The sequence below is a fragment of the Tetrao urogallus genome (assembly GCF_951394365.1).
Source record: "Tetrao urogallus genome assembly, chromosome: 2".
Classification (NCBI taxonomy): Eukaryota; Metazoa; Chordata; class Aves; order Galliformes; family Phasianidae; genus Tetrao; species Tetrao urogallus.
Genome location: NC_136814.1, coordinates 21,791,009 through 21,810,420, shown reverse-complemented (window position 1 = coordinate 21,810,420; position 19,412 = coordinate 21,791,009). Strand labels below are relative to the sequence as shown.

The 19,412-nt window shown below is 42.5% G+C and overlaps 1 protein-coding gene across 1 annotated transcript in view; it reads right to left on the bottom strand.

Moving 5' to 3' along the window:
* KCNH1 (potassium voltage-gated channel subfamily H member 1) overlaps positions 1–18,088 on the bottom strand; it is a gene marked incomplete at both ends in the record, with an annotated part of 174,653 nt that extends 156,565 nt beyond the window's left edge. The window contains 3 exons of the mRNA XM_079550195.1: positions 5,904–6,010; positions 6,257–6,380; positions 18,016–18,088. Of these exons, the coding sequence (XP_079406321.1) occupies positions 5,904–6,010; positions 6,257–6,380; positions 18,016–18,088 (304 nt within the window). The remainder of the gene's footprint in view (positions 1–5,903; positions 6,011–6,256; positions 6,381–18,015) is intronic.
* Between the last annotated feature and the right edge of the window lie 1,324 nt (positions 18,089–19,412).

Genomic DNA, 19,412 nt, shown 5'->3' with positions numbered 1-19,412 from the left:
AAAGAATCCAGAGTTTGTCTAGTGGCATAGGACCAATCCTGCTAGAAAAGGAACGTCACTTCAAAGCTTGTAGAAAAGCTGTGAGAACAAATGGTAAGAGATTAAATTCTACAACAAACTTCTAACAGTAGCCTGTAGCACCAGCCTATCTTGTGGTACAAAAGTTACATAGCTAATTCCAGAATTAACTGATACAGCTCTTATTGCCTAAGCACAGGACTTAAGACGTTGCCTTAAAGACTATTTTAAGAGACATGATTCAGGTCCCAGATCTCCTCCAGTTTAACACACAGTAAATGTCTCCACATCTTACCATTTTCCATCTGTAAGACAAATACAACTCTCACTTCCCTGTCCTCCCTTCCAGTCCTATGTATTTCAACAGTGACATGTTCACCCCCTGCCAGGAACATCAGCATTTAACATGTGATTTGACTTTGAGGTCCTTCAGAAACTCTAGCATGAAAGTGAATAAGGCATTAAAGGTGTATTCCTGCTGCTCCCTGTGAGCATACTGATAACCCTCCTCTCCTTCTGTTTTCTCTCTTGTCAACCAAAAATAGACCATAATGAAAACCAAAATGATTGCCTAAACATGCCCTTGCCCCACATCATAAACCATTTAAACAGGTCAATTTACCACCTGTTTTTCAAAACTACAGAAAGCGAATTGTTTAAATAAAACTGAAATAGTCACTTTTTCTTTCCATAAAGTAGAACGATGGAAAAAAAGAACATTGGTTATTCAGCTGATGCCTTCACGATTGTTACTTCAAGTAAGGGCAAGTCTCCTCAAAGCAGTCCAACCTCTGTAGTACTTTGTGTTTCAACCAAGTGGTTATCAACGACTGCCCTGGACGTAAACAGTCAAGCAGTAGGGAAATGAAAAGGCTAGAAAGATGTGCTGCGTCTCCAGCAATTGCTCCATGCAGTGATGTGGACAGCAGAACTTCAGTTACATACACAGCACAAATGACCACTACAGTCACCCCTTTTGGAGTTTCACTTATGCCCAAGAGTTTATGAGATTGCTTCCTTCTATCACACATAGACCAAATAGTTTGTCCTATATCTAATTAGCACACAAGTTGTTTAGGAAGAATTTGGGAAGTCACTGTACTCACACAGCTTTTAAATTAGAAGCACAGAGGAGTCTTGGCATTAGCAAGATTAATAGCAATTCTTTTCATAGACTCTACTTTTTAGTAGAGAGTGTGCACTGAATGAGGCCAAACCAGCTCAGTACATAGAAGCTCACCACCCTGTGCCAATAACAGTAGACATTACATTTCCATCACTTTAAAAAAGATACTGTCTTCATGGTTTCTGTACCCGGGGCTGCTATGTTCTGGCGTGTAACGCTTCTAACGGTCAGACTCTTATGTGGTAAGACAAAGAAAATCAATTTCAGTCCTCAAATGTGAGGCTTCTATGCAAAGATACCCTATGACTCTGAAACAAACAGTTTAAAATGTTCAGAGCACACACTGCTGCATGGTGCTGATACGGTTTACCTGTTCCTCAGAGAAATCAAGATCAGATAGTGGTTATAAAGGAGGGTACGACACGGGGAAGTCTGAAATCTTCTTTCCATTTACCCCATGTAAAACATTTAATAATTCTTAATAAAATATAAAGAGTACTATTGGAAAGCTTCATTGCACTGCATATGTTTGAGGTAATGACAGCAGGTCTTGTTTTGTAACACGTTTGAAGTCTTTGAAGTCAATGGAAAACATCAGTTTTATGAATTCAAAATACTTTGGTTTGACCTTCCTGAGGGTAACTGAACTCATGCAGATGGATTTCACAGAAGAGAAGATACAGGCGTGCATAATGCTTGACAAGTATGGAGATAGATTTCAGCGGCAGGCTCAAAAGGATACATGCCAGTTTCCAAGGACTCCCTTATTCCTGCTTCCGGACCTATGCAGTGATTTAATTTAGCAGTTATATACCAAAAGTATCCATCTGCAGACACTACAGTCTCAGCACACATAATTTTAAATCGTTTAAACCAATATAAGTTATGAGAAACCCTTTCCTAGCAGTAGGCAATCATCCCCAAAGTGAATTTTGTTCTTTATAAATTAGCATGGGTAGAGTTGTTTTGTTGGTTTTTATTCCTACATTTTTATTTTCTACCTCTGCAGAAAGCACTGGTCCCAAAGACAAGCGCAGGCAAAATCAGCTACATCACTATTTTGGGCTTATTTATTATACTTCGACATCTATGAGTGTCCAAGGGTGGAGGGAGGGAAGGTATGTTTAAAAAATTAAATACACAGAAACCCACAAATCTTCATGTTATTCAATGCATCAAGTATTCAAGCACTCAGAAAACCAGAGAATGAATCCCAGTACAAACAGGGAGCAAGGCCCAGCTTCTGGGACTTTCCTAGGTACATATATTATGAGCCACTGCTTATCTGAACCAATATGCAATTTGCAAAAGAATTACCTATGGCTCATCCTTTGGATGCTGCTTCCACTGGCCTCACTTTTCTCTAAAAGAAAATCCCTGAGGGAGAAAAAAAAAAAAAAAAAAAAAAAAAAAAAACGAGCTGGCTCTGCAGCACCACTGCATCAATGGGAACACCTTTACCCAAACAGAGACCTCCTGAAACCTCTTCGTAAGTCTGTATGCAGTTCATAGTTTCACAGACTCTCCTGCATAGCTGGAAATTAAGACAAGAGTCCAGTACATTAGGTATGAAATGTTCTTTTTCATCAGCCTGCTCTGCTATTCAAGTCTGTATTCCGTTTAGCTCTTAGCCCACTTCTGATGCTCTTCCACTGAAGCATGATTAAATACAGCATAGGGAAGGGAGTTATATTTCAAACAGGCATCACTTCTTCAGAGGCAGGTGGAAGCAAATAAATTTGCACACACGCAAAAATATACTTTAGCACTAATGGCAGCAAGTACATCTAGAAGAAGCCTGCTTTGGCACTGCTTGTAGGAAACAAGTCTAAGTTTAATTTACTGAGACGTTTTTATTTATCAGGCTTAGTGTAAAGAATAACAGCCGAACAAATGACTTTAAAAGTCTCCTGAGAAATTAGACTTTTAAAGTTCTATCAGTTCAAATCAGCTAAGATGTGACTGAGATTAGGTGCAAAACGTCTAAAATATCAGCCTGTACCTCTCCTTCGGGTAATTAGCAGAACTCCACTGATTTCTTTGAGATTTAGAGTTGTTTTCATTTTCCCATTACATAAACAATACTACCAGCATTGCCGGACACTCACATCTAATCAAACAATGGAACTGAAGCTCTCACATGAAATTATTGTCAATGTATGTGTTGTTGTTTTGCAGTCTAGATTAAAGAAAACTTTCACTGTGCCTCCTTCCAGGAATGATCATGAACTGCCACTGACTGCAATGGAATGGCACCAGAGCAACAATGACAAAAAATTGGTGCCTGTTCACCTGCTTGCTACAATTGCCTCCAATTATCCTGAAGGAGCTCTACATTTCTAGGAAGAAATTTGTCTAGAGAATAAAAGCAATCATCACATTTCTGCTAAGTAAATCAAGGGCCTGGCTTATCAAACACAAGGACCCATCAAACCTGCATTGCATCTTAACTTCAAGTTCTCAAAAGAGTGGGGATAATCACTATTGGGCAGAGGAGGAGGACTAGACAGAGACAGGAGACCAGAGTAGAGAATATCCACAAATGCAAACATGAAGACAGAAAACTGCATCCTTCCTTTGAATAATACAGCCTATGTTGATTTTAGAGTGAGCTGCAATGAAACTAGTGGACATACTGTACCTTCCATCATCCTGATGGTATATTTGTTTAGCACAACCATGTAAACATTGGAACTCAGGACAAAAATGTCAAAAATGCTTGTCCTAGGTAGAGGTTAGGCGACTGCAAGAACAACAGAGGCAGCAGTCCGAGCGTTAAATGACTGGAACACAAGACAATATTTTCCATGATGAGATTTTTCTCAGAATAAGCCACAGGGACTTTCACTTTTTTTGTATTTCTCAGTTACAGCCCTCTAGTGCTTTTAGGCAGTTTCCCTAACAGTAGTTAAGGTACCTTTAAAGCTACAAATCCAACAAACATAAGAGCACTGTGTTTTGTTAAACTCAAAAGTAAGCTCTGTGCTTTTTCCCATGACTGTGACCCTCCATGAGCGCAGAAGAACCATTGCAGCCTTGCTTTTTGGCATGTCGCATAATACAACTTCTGCACAGCTGGACTTTGTTCTAGGCTGCCTCTCCTCAGGGGAACTGCACAGCAGGGCAGGAAGCATTCCTCACTCCACAGTTACCTTGCTTTAAATCTGCATGAAAGACAGAGAGGCCCCAGGCTGTACTACAGGCCATATGCTGCAGCAATGACAGAAGAGTAGCTGCAGAGCCTCTTGGTGCCAAATTGCTGTTAACTAAGAGAAACTTCCACACCATCCTAGATCCCAAACCACAGTTTATTTACTTGGCTTTAGATGCACAGAGATAAGCTGCACATGTCCCTGTGGTCACTAACTGAGCTAGGAACTGAAATCATCTTTAATAAATAGGCAAACATTGGAGGCAGATAACACCAGAAGGCACGAAGCACAAAGCCTCATTCAGACAGCACATGAAGCTTCTCTAGCACAGCAAAGTTGTGCTCCAGTAAGGCCCTGAGCAACAGCATCATGTCAGAGGTCATGATGCTTTGAACAGGCTAAAAAGAAATGAAAAAGACTAGAGAGAAATGAATACCAAAAAAATCTCTTAAAGAGGTTTTTTCTTCCCCCCTAAAACACTGACAAAAACCAATTCCATGTACTTTGGCACCACCAATTCTAACAAGGACAAATTCTGATATAAAACAAGCAGCTCCACACATCAGCTCTAGCACACAGCTATTATCTTTTTAGCTCTTCTTAAGTCCCTGCTCTCTCTCCAAGCTCCAACAGCCAGCACTAGTGGGTCATTTCAACAGGAACAGCAATGGCTACACACATAAATGTAGGATGATCACCTTTTCCCAGAAAGCTGGCCCTTCTAATGAAAAATAAATCAGCATTAAGGTTAACTGTCAAAAAATTGCATCATAGCAGCTCATGTTATGCTTTGTGTTTAGAGCTCCCCATGCCCACCAGTGCAGAATTGATCGAAGCAATCATCATAGCTGTAATGGGAAGAAGCTACTCACAGGATGCTTCTGCAAGGTACTTTTCTTCCACGGTTAGAAGGCAAAATTGTTAAACGCAAAATGGAAGTGACAGAACACAGTCTTTTTACTTGACATTTGGTCAATCTGAAGACGTCAGTGTATCTGCACTTCAGGTTACTTTTGGTAAATAAAAATAGCTATGCCATGACACACACAAGGGGTAGAGCAACAAATTTTGGGCAAGTAGTTCATCTGCTAACACGCAGAGTTACAGACAGACTAAAATTTCTAGCAAGAAAAGAAAAAATAATCTTACTATGATTAAGAAGCAGTTTTGTCCAAAACAAAAGACAGTTTCATTGAAAGATATTAGGAAGTAGTCTAGCTTCTAAAACAAAAGACTGGATCTTTTTACTATAAAGCTACATCTAAATCCTGGTTTTGCTACATCAAATTAAAAAAAAAAATTAAAAGCATTCTCTGTAAGAAAAAACATTTGCATAAACCTAGCTTGGGCACTAACACTGCTAATGAAAAGAACGTTGGCATCACACACCAATTGCTCTAAACATCAGAATGAATTAGAGCTTCCTCTGCTTCCACCAGTGGCTCTCATCTCTAATGTTCTCCTCTCTGTCTTGCAGATCTGTCAGCAGAACCAGGGCTTATTTAACCCTACATAAAACACAGTACTCCAGGATGGCAGACTTGCAAATTAGGTAATGATTTAAAATAGTTCTACACACCTACATTAATGAACAAACAACTACTTACTGTTCTTCTTGTACATCAGGATTTCAAAGGAATTCATCTCATAGTTCTCAAACGTCTGCCGGACTTTGTCAATTGTATCTTTGTCTGTCAGCTCTCCATACATAAAACTGCAAAGAAAGCAAGGAATTCAAGTCAGATACTAAACAAAGACACTACACCATTTATTCACAGTGCGAAAAGGACCTATTTAGAAACAGCTCTTCTTTGATTTTATTTCACCTGGAAAGCAAATTTGACAGTAGCAGCCCCAAGAGACAAAAGAGAGAATGGAGATGAACAGACTACTGTTTTCCTCAAGCAACAAGCACAACACTACAAGCTATTTAACAGAAAATAAATCTGTTCTCAAATACCTGCAGGTGCTGCTTTTTTGCATAACTTCTGCTCTGTGATATCCTGACAGCTTGCAAAATCCATCGTTGCTGTACACAATAGGCCAATCCACTATCTGGGCATTGCCCAAGACAAAATTAGTATCTGTTTGAAAGAACACATCAGTTAGACATCAGACAAGACTATGGTTGCATCAGCAGAAATACTCATCCAAATACTCATCCAAACTGCAATGCCTCCATTCCTGCACAGTTTTTTCCCAGTAGACAACAGGAGTATTCCCTGTTTTAAGTAACTTGTTAGTTTAAGATTTTAAGATGAATTTAATTAATTACTCAGGCAAAGCTGAAGAAGGTGGTTTTACACAAATGAAACTCACAATGTTAAGCGGGTAAAATTCATTCCTTGACTAAGGACAGATTCATTAAGCTGCTTCCCTCTGTGCCGCACGTACTGATCCACCATGACACTCAATTTGGATGAGAAGCCTCAAGACAGCCAAAACAGCTTGAGCACTTATTTCTCATCTGAACACAGACTCAGTGGCTCCTGTCGATACAGCCTTCACTGCTGACCACACAAGTTCTATTACTCCCTGTGTGACGTGTATGGCACAGCTCTACAAACAAGACACCAGACAACTAGTTTTAGTACTTACACCAGCAGAAAGATGTTTCTGTTCACTGTACAAGCTAGAATGAGTTTCAACCACTAAGAAAAAAATTGAATGGGATTCAAACTTCCATTCTCATTGGATCTTTGCATGCTATATTTCTATGATTAATAACTCATTTGAACAAAGAATATACTTAATGCCAGGCCCAGGCCTTGTTTCTCTGCTGTTTTGGCTCTTTGGCTCTCAGCTATCTATGTAAATGCCAAGACAGAGAGCAGTGCTTATGACAGGACACTGATAGATGGGAGACTGCAGTGGCTCCTTTTCACAGCTTCAAAGACTCCCTGGCTTAGAAGTTAGAGGAAGTCTTAGGCAGCTACATGAGATAAGGGCATCCATGTTGAAGGGGAGGCTCTAAGGGAGTCCACTATGCTGTCTCCTTTACAGGATCTAAACACCCAGCTGCTTAAATATACATAGCAGTCATTAATGGTACCTGCAACCAAGAGACACAAACAGGACATTTTACCTATTACTTGCAAAGGCTTTGGTTTCTTTTAACTTCCCGTTTCAAAATTTTTTGTCCTGTTGCAAACTTCAAGTGGGTTTAAATAAAACATTCCTGTAGCTATCTAAATCCATTGCCCAATCCCATGAGCAAGATTAAGTGTATCTTTATACACTCTTTGGAAAGAAATATACCAGTAGTATAACTTCAGGACATTTTAACTGCTTTGTTTCTCAGTCTCTTCTAAATACCATGGTTTTTACTTGGTTCAAGTACTTTGTTCCAGAAACAATACATGTCTTTTACCCTTCCTATGAATAAGTAAGCCAAGTCATTTCTCATTGCTAAAGCAAGTGCTTTTGAGTGTCTATTATAAACGGTGGATTGCACTGTCTTAACATATTTTTATATTTTCATCAGAAAGTACAAAAAGTATGCAAATATGAAATTCAGATCGCGTTTTGCTCTGATGTGGACTGTGTTATTTCAAGCATTTATTCCTTCTCACCATCTTCCCTTCTGAAAAGGTAACAGCACCCTTCAGTTCTTCAAGAACTCATTGAAAAACTTCTATGATCTTTCTTTTCACACTTAAACCTCAACATTTTCTTCAGATAAATAATGTCAGTTTTTTCACTAGAAGCTATATAGTGAACTTTTCTGATGGCTGTCACTGCTCAGATGTTACTTTTACCTACACCTCCAAAGCACCTATGGTGGATAGTGCTCTTATCTTATCCTCTTTTTACAGGTAAAAGCAAGGCACCAAGCCCACACAGGGATGTAAGCACTGAAAGGCAAGACTGCTACAAGCCCAGCTCTCAATGATCTAAGAGATAGAAGCTCTAGGAGTAGTGCTGGTGATAGAACTAAGAAACATTAGCACAGCAAACAGCACCCTGCCCAAGCTATGCTATAGAAAGCATCATTTAAAAAAAAAAAAAAAAAAAAGGTATATTTTAAAGCTGGGGATTTTCCTCTCTTACTATGCCTAGTAATTCAAACGTAAGCCCAACTCTCGCATACAATACCACAGATTCTTAGCCATTACTACTGGAGCTAAAAAAAATCATATTCTCACTTGCCTACTTCTTGGGTTAATGAAAGCTGATTTTTTTTTTTTTTTTTACCAGAAGAGCTTCCAAAAGATGCTTAAAAAACATGTACATATTTCCCTCCCTCCTGACAGCTTTGTCATTTGGGTGTTTATCCTAGGAGATGTGAATCATAGAATCACTAAGGTTGGAAAACACATCCAAGATCATCCAGTCCAACATACCACCAATACTTCCCCACTAAACCATGTCCCTCAGTACCACATCTAAATGTTTCATGAACACCTCCAGAGACAGTGACTCAACCACCTCTCCAGGCAGCCCATTCCAGCACATGACCACTTTTTCAGAGAAGAAATTTTTCCTAATATCCAACTTGAGCATCCTCTAAGGAGCTACCCCTGAGCACCATGAAAGCTCAGTTTTCATTTCAGCTCCTGAATGACTTTTCTACTTATCAAGCCACTGCCAACACCCTCGACATACAATGTCTTCAAGTCAGCGTGGATTGGTTGTTGTATTTTACACATCCCTATCAGGCAGTGCTATTAGAGTAGTGAGCCCTCTCATGGAGGTGGGGGTAAAATGCTACATCTGATAATCCAGGTTGGGTTGGGAAATGAGTTATAACCACACTTGTAGATCTTTATGTACTTTCAAAGCTTCAATGATGAAAACACGAGCATCTATCAATTCAAGGAGCAAGTCAGAGGTTTTCAGGATCCCACTGCTCTGTAAGTCTGACTTCTAGCAAGTTCTCACTTCATGCACCTTGACCTATTGTCTACGATACATAGCTTTGCCCCAGTCACACGGAAAGAAAATACTGAAGCTGGACCCATTCCCTGGAGTTAACACCATAACCCTGACTAGGCTTTCAGTTTGTTGCTCCAGCTCCATCACTGAGCTTTTAGTGCTCATCCTCAGTTTGGACTGGCACCCAAAAAACGCCCTGCAGAGGCCAGCAGTCGGGAACTCTCCATGTAGCTGAAAGCCTCTGGAGATGTTGTTTCTCGCACCACACAGTAAAGGAGGGGTCTCACAAACAAATAGGAAATTCTTTACAGTTGCTCATTCATCTTTTCCACACCTCTTTAAAGACAAAACAGTACAAAGGACATTCTGTGCCTATGTGGTGAACACACCTGCATTTCTCCTCAGATAATGGTGTTTCGCCTCTTCAAACACTGGAGAGACACAGCATAACTCCCACTTATAACTCCTTTGCATAGTTTATTCTGACAGATAACCTGGAGGTAGAAGGGCTGTTCTCATTGCTATCATTGGCATTCAATTGCACTGACGTCCCTGACAATGTGCTGCTTGGAGACAGCTCATAATATGTTCAACAATTGTTTCTAACATAAGAAAATATTAAACATCCACTGAGGCTAGTACTGCCTTTCCATCTGCGGGGACACAGGGTCCCATAGGCCAAGAAACAGCTGTGGCTGTGTTGCACAACAAGCACGAGAGATGCTCTGGTGAACTCTTTGAGCACTGCAGAGCGAAACTCTCGAGGACTCACAAATGGGTCAACAAGGGCAGGACAGGGGCTGGGCACAGGAGGACTGCAAAGAAGAAATACACTACCAAATTCTCTTCAAAGACAGGGGATAAAACAGGCAAGTGATAGATGCAGTATTCAAACTATTAAGTGATTGAGGTGCCTCTCTGATAGGACTCAAAGGACTCCTTTACCAGGAAATCGATTTCTAACACAATATCAATTGGGTTAGTGGCATTGGCCAGCCCAAGGAGAAGCTATATGCCTCACTGGCACCGCTTATCGGCTCCAAGAAGAGTTGAGCTAGGGGCGGGAGAGTCTGAGCTCATATGAAGAAGACTTAAAATCTGGCTTGTGCTGTTTGGCAGAGTCTGAGAAGACACTTAGTAGGCACAGAAATATATAGAGATGCAGCACAAAGCATCTCTTGCTGCAGAAACACAAGCAAGAACTGCCGCACCTCAAAGGCAGCACAATTACTGGCAGGAGGAAGGAGGGATGCTCTGAACTCTGGCTACTTTGTGAAAAGCCATACTTCACAATTTCAACCTGCATTTCCCCTAGTCAGTTCTGTTCATTGAAGTATATCCCCATATCAGCTTTTACACACACAAACGTCGGAGCCGTTTTGGATTATTACTTTAAACTAGTCACTGCTGCTTTAAAGAACAAGAAAAGCAATTTAACTCCTTCCACTACGTAAGAATGGATTTTGCTCAGTCACAGAAACCAGTGGTTTTCTCTAATCACAAAATACATCATCACAGAAGAATCAGAAAAGGTCCTTCTGAATAAAACAGCTCCTTTACCAACAATGACAGCAAGTCTCCGGAATACCCAGCTTCACCAAAATTGCTACCTACAGAACCGCATTGCTAAGTACATTAATGGAAACTGCCCGTCAGCTCAAACTTCCAACCAACCTGAGGACAAGAAGCATATCACAGATGCAGCTGATCGAGACTGGCACATTTAGGAGAGGTAAGAGCACAAACCACTACCTTAGAACTGAAAGAAAGGCTTAGTAAAAGACTTGGTAAAGGACTGTGGATAGAGCTCCTTAGCTACTGTTCCATTAGCTGGGCATAAAGCAGCTTAGGAGTAAGTACAGGGGACAAGTGAGTTTACAAACAATTGAGTTTACAAACTCATGACTTGCATCAGAAGTAGTATCATTTAGATATGGGAAAGAAAGAAGTTGGTTTCATTTCTGGTAAGGAACCCAATGCATGGAAGTAGGATGTTGTTCATAAGGACACCTCTCAAAATTACTACAGTCGTACAGCTCATACGGTAGTTTCACTTCAACAACTTGCAAAGGATAGGTATGTATGTACCATCCTTGGTTAAACTGTTCAAACGTAACTTCCGAGATCAAAATACAGCTCCAAAATGTTACAAGTAAGTCAAACTGAAAATAATTTCAACTGCCTATTCAACCCTTTCTTTGCACTTGTATGATTCAAGGCTCACACCTCAGGGAGAAGTACACAGGAATCAACCACATTTGCATTAAACACAAGGGCTCTCTGTTCAAAGAACATACAAAGCTGCTGAGAGGACCAAAAGCCTATTCACATCATGGAATAAAAGTCATAGGGCAAAATTCTGCTCTTCCACCCACCTCTCCTATGGAAATCAATGGTTTTACATGGATACGTACATCTTTCACTACCTCCTAGCACTCAATTCTTGGAGGTGGAATGCATTAGTTATTAAATATTTTATTTTTTAAAAACTTGATTTCCCGATGGAACGATGATATAGTGGCCTCGAAACTGTATATCCTTAACATTGAGAACAAATTATTTTAATCTGTAGCCTCACTTAAATGCAAAACAACACATTACAAAGCACTAGGGATCGGTTCATTTGGGCTTACATGTTTCACAGATATTTTGCATAAAAAATATTTATTCTACAGAAACAATAAGGGATTTGGAAGCTCTTTGGCTGTTAGAACACAAAATCCACTAATGCACACATGACATTGCTCTATTCAAACATGACTTAAACTGTACGCAAAGCGTTCTGCAAGTATGGGCTGAAAGTAATTATTAAAAACTGTATGTCATCATATGTAGCACAAATAATTACAACGACACCTTCAAGTGAATCAGTTTGAATCTTTGTAGAAAATGATTCCACCAGCGGTGTAGATAAAAGCTACTGGTTCCATCTCAGAATGCGTTACAATGCATTATGATAGTATCTATTTTACTGTAGCCTCTATCATGAATAAATTTTCAGTTGAAAAGAATAAAACACCCTACCAACATTAGAAGCTGTAAAGTCTTCGTAATTATCTGCATTTTAAAAAATAAAACAGAAATTAGAACAGAAAAATGGCACATGAATAGCTGAAATGGGAAGTGCACAGAAGCCATCATCCATAATTAATGGTAGCACTGTTCTGTGCCTATCTCTGCAGTGCCGACCATACTGAAAAATTTAAAAAATAGACATCCAGACAAAAGTGATGTCACCAGGAGATAATTCTCAGAAATTAGAAAGCTCATCGGCTGTACAAGTCGTACATTGCACCATTCTTAACAAAGGCCAAAAACGCTTTAACAGTGAGACTTCGTTTAACTGGCCAGGTTGTTTTTTCCTCCTAGGCAGGAAAAAGAATGATTTAGTTGCATCAATTATGTGGGTCTTCCATCAGTTTAAGAAAGCCATTTGATTTACTGATTATAGCTATAGCCATCAAGAGCCTTAAAAGCATTTGACAAGACCCAACTCCTGGCTGACTTTTAGCTATATAACTTACAGAAATGCATTAACAAATTCTCCAATGAACGGGTTTCACTAAGATTTGTTTTACAACCTCGTTCTAGGATTTAATGGAGAAATGGATTGATATGTTGAATGATCACAGTAGAACATCTTGAGCTTTCAGAACATTAATTTTAAAACACATCATCTATCATCTTTGCCTTGTCCTTCTTTTTTTCTATCTGTAAAAGTAATTTTAAGAAAATCAGGTTGTAAATGCATTTCTAAACGCGTAAAGACGCAAACACAAATTTGGCTTTGTTAGAGCCAGCAAAGAAACAGTTTAAACTCAACTCAAGTGATAGCAAGGAATAAAAACTGTCAATAATCAATTGACATTCCGATATAGTGACCAGTTGTACAAAAAGCACTCCATAGCCGGTAGCTTAAAAAAGCAGGGAAGTCAGGAAGAAATAAGCCCCTTTCTTTTGTTTTCTTCTTCACTTGGTAAAACATCCTTAACACAGAGCCTACAAGATGTTCCCTTGTGCTTTTGACAGCCTGCTGCTGGTGTGCCTAAATACCTTGCATTAACCAGTGCCAACAGACCTACATTCTTGTGTGGTCTTGTAGCAGCAGATACAAGAAGGCACAAACTCAAGTGCAATCATTGGGTGCCAGATGTGTTGAGGGCAACATTTACCTTGCTTTGCACAGGACCAGTCACAGTAATGGCAAGAGAAGCAACATCTTCAGCTACCATCTTTGTAAATGTAACACCATCTTATTACCTACCCAGCCAGCAGTTTTGCATGCACTTTTGGTAAGGCTTTGTCAAAGAGCCTTTCACACAAGGTAAGAGTATTTTCCAGGCCACATCCACTGTGATCTCTTTTTAATGTTGAAATTAACCCACTCCAGTCAGGAAGACAGATGATCAGGCTTGACAGCATGCTGGAGAAAAGCTCCTGGGCATCTGCTCCAGGCTTTCAAATCAGCTCATTTGGGAGCCTTAAGAATTAGGATAGCTTAACCCAGCCATCACAGTTCATAAGGAATACTTTAATAATGCTCTTTCTCATGCACAGTTAAGTTCATCCATTTCACCACTTTCATCTACAACAGTCACTAAAATACATTCCCCTATTCAACAGAACCATACCAGCTCACACTTGGATGTAATTTACCTGCAGCACAAGGCTTCTGAGCCCAGCTTTGCTTGAAGACTCATTGTAAATTAAGGAAATTTGAAAGCTGGGCAGGAAACCAAACGTACTCTATCAAAAGGAAACAAGAAAAGTATACTCCACCCCAGAAAGATGTTTCCTTATTTTAGCAACAGTCCTGTTGTCAGTATGAAAATACTTGATGACTGATGCTGTTTACTAAAGGTGTTGCAGCAGTACAAGGTGGCCCAACGATGCCCAGGATCTGATCACCCTGAGCACATCTCATTCAGAGGAGCAATGCAGAACCTGTCATGTTTATACACGCATGCCCTTCCAATGCAACAGCTCTGTAGTCTGAAAGCGAATAGACTGACAACTCTCAACAGTAAATCCTACCCTTGGGGAAACATACCTATACTGCTTCTAGAGCCAAATAGGACTGGCTGCAGCCATGTCTGTCTCCAGACCCACACAGCTCGCTGTTCTAGGTTCTTAAGTGAAGACAGGCAAAGCAGGACAATCAGTAGCACCATAACGATCCCCTGCAAACGTTTAATGTAAAAGAACATCTTATTAAAGTGCAAAAATATGAAAATAAACCTCTGCGCAGTTCTTCATTCTGTGATAGATTCCTTCTCATTTGTCTCCCGCAGAACACAGAAACAGGTTGTTCAGTTCCAGAGATGTTTATAATGAAGTTAAGTTCTCTCCTGGGTTTCGGGCAACAGTACAAGGTTAGCAGGCCCAGGTTACAGAATGCTTATTTTATTAGGAACTTCATCATCTCCAATGGAAGGAAGGTGATAAATCACAAAAATGCCTGTTATTCTCAGGATTTGTGTCTCTGAGGGTGCTTTTTCTTTCCCTCTACACTGGGCTCACTGCATTCTCCATCAGAGGGTGCAGGTTTGTTTCTACATCTCATCTCTCCTTAGGGCGCTCCCAGGGGAAACAAGACTAAACTCAGATTAGCTTTATGCCACCAAGCTTCCATTTTTCCCTCCTTGTTTCATCAATAAATCAGAAAAGTATCTGTGACTGAAATTCTTAAGCCATGCAAACACAGGACTCATTTTTGCCATTTTTACACAAACTAAATTCTCACACACCAAGGAAGGGCTGGAGAATCCAGCTGATATTTACCTAAACATAGAAGTATTTTTGCCTTCAGCTATTGATAAAGCATTAAAATATCACAGGACCCGTTTCCTCTCTAACATACCGCACCATTTGAATTTGGTGCCTTGGCCATGAACCAACATTATAACTGTTATTGTTATGGTGCCTTTACACTGGGGCTATACTACATTACCTGGGAAAAACATTAATATCACATTAGCAGTAACCAGCAGAGACTAGTGATTCTTTACATACTGCACTGTTTTACAGCACGGGCTCATTTTCTATCCCGTTGGGTGTTTGAGTCTTTAAATATTTCAATGCTTCAAACAAATTTTTGCCAACCAAGCACTACATGCAACATTTATTATTCTAGCTCTACATGTCTACTTCAGAAGCATGGCTTTTAAACACTAAATACAAACAAGAAGGATTACATCAGTGTCCCAAGTCCTTAAGTTTTTCCTCCGGACTTCCAACTGGAAGGAATCTGGAGACAAAAGGTCTTCTTATGAGAAGAAATCAAAGAGGACCACATGCAGTCCACAGTTCCAGGCTGATGATGCTATATATTCTTTCCCATACGTGCTATATCAATCCTATAGAGATTCTCAATTCCTTCTCTACTCCAGTGTGTGGAATTACTTTGCAGCTTATAACCCTAGCATAGCTATTCAGGCTGGCATTTAGTCAATGAGAACCTGTCTTAATTGATTTGCAACTCAAGAAGAAACTCCTAGAATTATTAAGAAGACAATTCAGACCAATGTAGCTTGAGGTGGATCTCGCTGCAGGTAGTGTGATCCGAATGTCAGAAAAATACTAAGCCTGAAGGAAAGGCCCTGAACTTGCATGCCCAAGTACACTGCCATTAACTTTAGCCATTGAAGGTGCATCAGCTCACCAATATCACACTAAATGTGAAAGGCTGTCCAAAGAATTACTTGTTAAATTGCTGTTTAAAAGTGGCATAATTAGTGCTATCCTTAGAGTAGTGTTTTCAAAAGAGGTTGTATGCCAATTACTGAGCTACTGCCACAAAGCCTCTTTCCCTGAGATAACCCTCTCAATATAACTCAAAGCCAGAACATGTTTTTCTCAGTTTACCTGTGACTATAGCTGCACATCAAACCCAAGTATCTTTAAATGGAGCACTTCTTCAGTATCTATTTCAGTTCTACAACCAAATTCCTCTCCTTTCAAAGGGAATCCTCCACAAATTAGGAACATTCCTATACATGTATTAATTCAATATCTGCTGGCGCTACTTAGCTTGCTTGCAGGAGCCAGCAAATACAGTTTGACAAGAAGCCCAACATTTATTTGGAAAATCCCAAATAGCCCAGAGAGTTTCCTTGTGGGTCACATTAGTATCCAATCAAACAAAACTGAGAAGGGGAAACCAAACCTCAAAGGTATGCACTACAGGTTTAAGTGTTTGTGCTGTGGGCATCCCAAAGCATCTTGAAGGCAGGCAGGCTGGCCAAGGAGAGGCAGGCACAAGGTGTCAGGATGTTTCCATGCTGCTCCCCCATTGGACAACACTGCCCTGCCAGATGAGGAGAAATGAGACCCAGCCCTCATCTCCTCACAGAGATGGACGTCAGAAGGGGTTGATGGCCTCACGGTAGAACTGAATCACACAGCATTTATATGTGACAGCATCACATCACAGCAGTGATGTGAGAAGACTCAGGCTTCTGAAATTGAGTCACTTCCCAAAGATTCCTCTAATATCTCTGCACCGTGCATCACTTCCTAAAAGGCTTCATCTAGAAGCCTGTATTTACGGCAGCCCTCAGGACTTGCTGAGCATTTGGAAATTGCGTGCCGTCATTTTACCTGTGCTGTCCAGCACCACACTGTGACGACACATTCTAAACAAAGGGGGAAAAACAGGAAGAAACAGAGCAAAGCCCCTGCTGCAAGATCCCCTCCGTCTCCAAGCCTCACGCGATTTATAGCACCAAGGTCTTGGCACAGAAAGCCATCAGAGAAATTCAGCGTTCAGTGGAGAAAATTATTCACAAACTCAGACAGTTCCGAGAAAAGCCTTAGCTAGACGCTGTTAGGAGACTAGAGGAGCAACATGAATCTGATGAGATGTTAACATTTCAGTTTTTAAGAAGAGAACAGGATTCTCTGAGGGAATGGGCAGTGCTTACTGGAGGGAGAATGCAGCTTCCAACCTCTTCTGTAGGAAAGTTGCTGAGAAAAACAAACTACGAAAATCCCTCACCATTCTGTGTGAAGACATGTTCTTATCAAAGATGGTGTTTTGTTTTGGTTTTTTTTTTTTTTTCCCTCAGTAACATCTCCTAATTGAAAATAATTGAAAATCATTCTTAGGATAATTTGGGTTTTTAGCTGCTTATCAACAGGGTTAATTGCCTTTGCCTTTTCGGAACAAACCGTCTGGTTTTTAATTAATTAAATCATCTCACCTCGTCTTCAAAAGGAACTCGACCCGCATATTCTCAGTCACGCGGGAAGTTCTTAATCCCCAAAGTAACCCACCGAGGTCCGCGGAAGATGGCACGACTCCGAGCTGTGAGAAACCCACTCGTGCCCAGGTGGCAGCAGATTCCCAGCCCCCCCGCACGGCTGCAAGGAGCAGCTTTTGCTAAGTCCCGAAGTGAAAGAATCTGGGTAACGCTAATGCACATTTGCACGCAGTTGTGAAATCCGAGGCGCTTCCCACTCCACAATTTTCCTAGAGAAAGACCTGGCTACAGTTAGCTATGAGAGGAAAAAAAATAACAAAACAAAAACCCGGCACTGCCCACCTTCAGCCCTCAAAATGGCAAACTCCCCCTCACTTGGGAGGCATCTTCCCACTCGCTCCGGGCTCTGCCCTCCCGGAGACCCCGCAGCTCCTCTCGCCCGGCCCCGCACGGCGCCCCCCGGGCCGCCTCCCGCCCGCGGTCTCTCCCCACAGCGGGCACAGCGCGGGGCCGTCCCGCCGCACCTGCCGCCCGCACGAGGCTCCGCTCGGGACGCGGGGGCGCAGCCCAACGGCGGCCGCCCCGCACCTGGGGTCTCGAAGCCCCTCCGCGCCGAACCGCCCCTCCGTCCACGGTCCCTTACCGTTAGACCTTCGCACGATGTTCTCCAGGAACGTGTTTTGAGGCGCCACCAGCCCTCTCCTTCCCCCGGCCATAGTCGCTCTGCGGGAGCGCGGCGCAGAGGCTTCGCTCAGGGCCTCGCGGAGCCGCGCTCTGCAGCTCCGCTCCCCGCCCGCTCCGCGCGCCTCATGCCTCCGCCGGGACCGTGGCACGGCTGTGCGGCATCAGCCCTCCCGCCGCCTCCCGCGCACCGCAGCCCCGCGGTCGCCCCCGCGCCGCCGCCGGACCTCCCCGCGGCGCCCCCTGCCGGCCGCCGCTCCGCCGCGCCGCCCCGCCACAAGGCCGGTGCCGCAGCGCCACCGTCTGGAAGCGGGCTGCCCAACAGCGCCGACAACTGTAGCGCAGCGAGGGGAAGCGGCGGCCCTCGTGGGGCTCTGCCCTGCAGGGATGGCGGCCCCGCCACGTCCGCGCCTCGCGGGCCGAGTGCTTGAAAGCCCCTCTCAAACTGAGAGCGGCGGGAGGAACCTCCGCCTCTCGCAGAAGCGCGTGGGTGCCACCTGGGACCCCCCCGGGGGCTTTGCCCTCAGAGCACGCGGCTGAGCCCCTCAGCAGGCTGCCCGCCCTGGTTTCACCTCTTCCTAGGACACTTTCTACTGCTGTGTGATCAAACTAACAGCAGCTCAGTGGAAGCAATAGGATAAGCTATTTAAATATAACCTTTGACAGGTCTTAAATTCTCAAGTATTCGATTTACAAAGGTTTTTCAGTCAGGGAGAAAACTACTTTGTTCCTTCCCTTTCAGGTGTCTATCAGTAAATGGAAAGCACTCAGATCTCTTTAAAGACAGATCTCCTGACTGGCCCTGGCAGCTGCTTGCCGTAATGCCTCGTTAGCTGCAGCACCTCCGTGCTCTGCATCACATCACATTTCCAAGACATGAATATGTTTTGCAAAATCCTGTGTATGGCGAGAACCTGCTCCTGTTTCCCACAGTACAAGCAGATAAAGCAAGGCTGGGGCACCTGGCTCCTGTGCTGGAGGACGGGCCTGGCCTGTGCCACGAGGCCTGCGCTTGTGACCCAAAGGTGACCGTGGGACAGCAGCCCACTGCCAGCAGCCTCCTGCCGCTCTCAATGTTTGAGGCACAGGATGCACACTAGGACTGTGGGGAGCCAAGCCACGGAGGTGGATGGCAGCTTCCTTGCAGCAGGATCTGCAGATTCAGTCACAGACCAACCTAGCACTGGTCTCACAGCTGGAGCCTATGGGGCTGCTAAGAGCACAGCTCAGGAAGTAGCCCTGCAGTGGGAGCCACTTCGTTAACATTCATTTGTTCTAATAGCCATCCCTGGCCTGACTGCAATCAAGACAGGTTAGGAGAGCATCCGAAGTTGTAATTAGGCTACTAATATTCCCTGA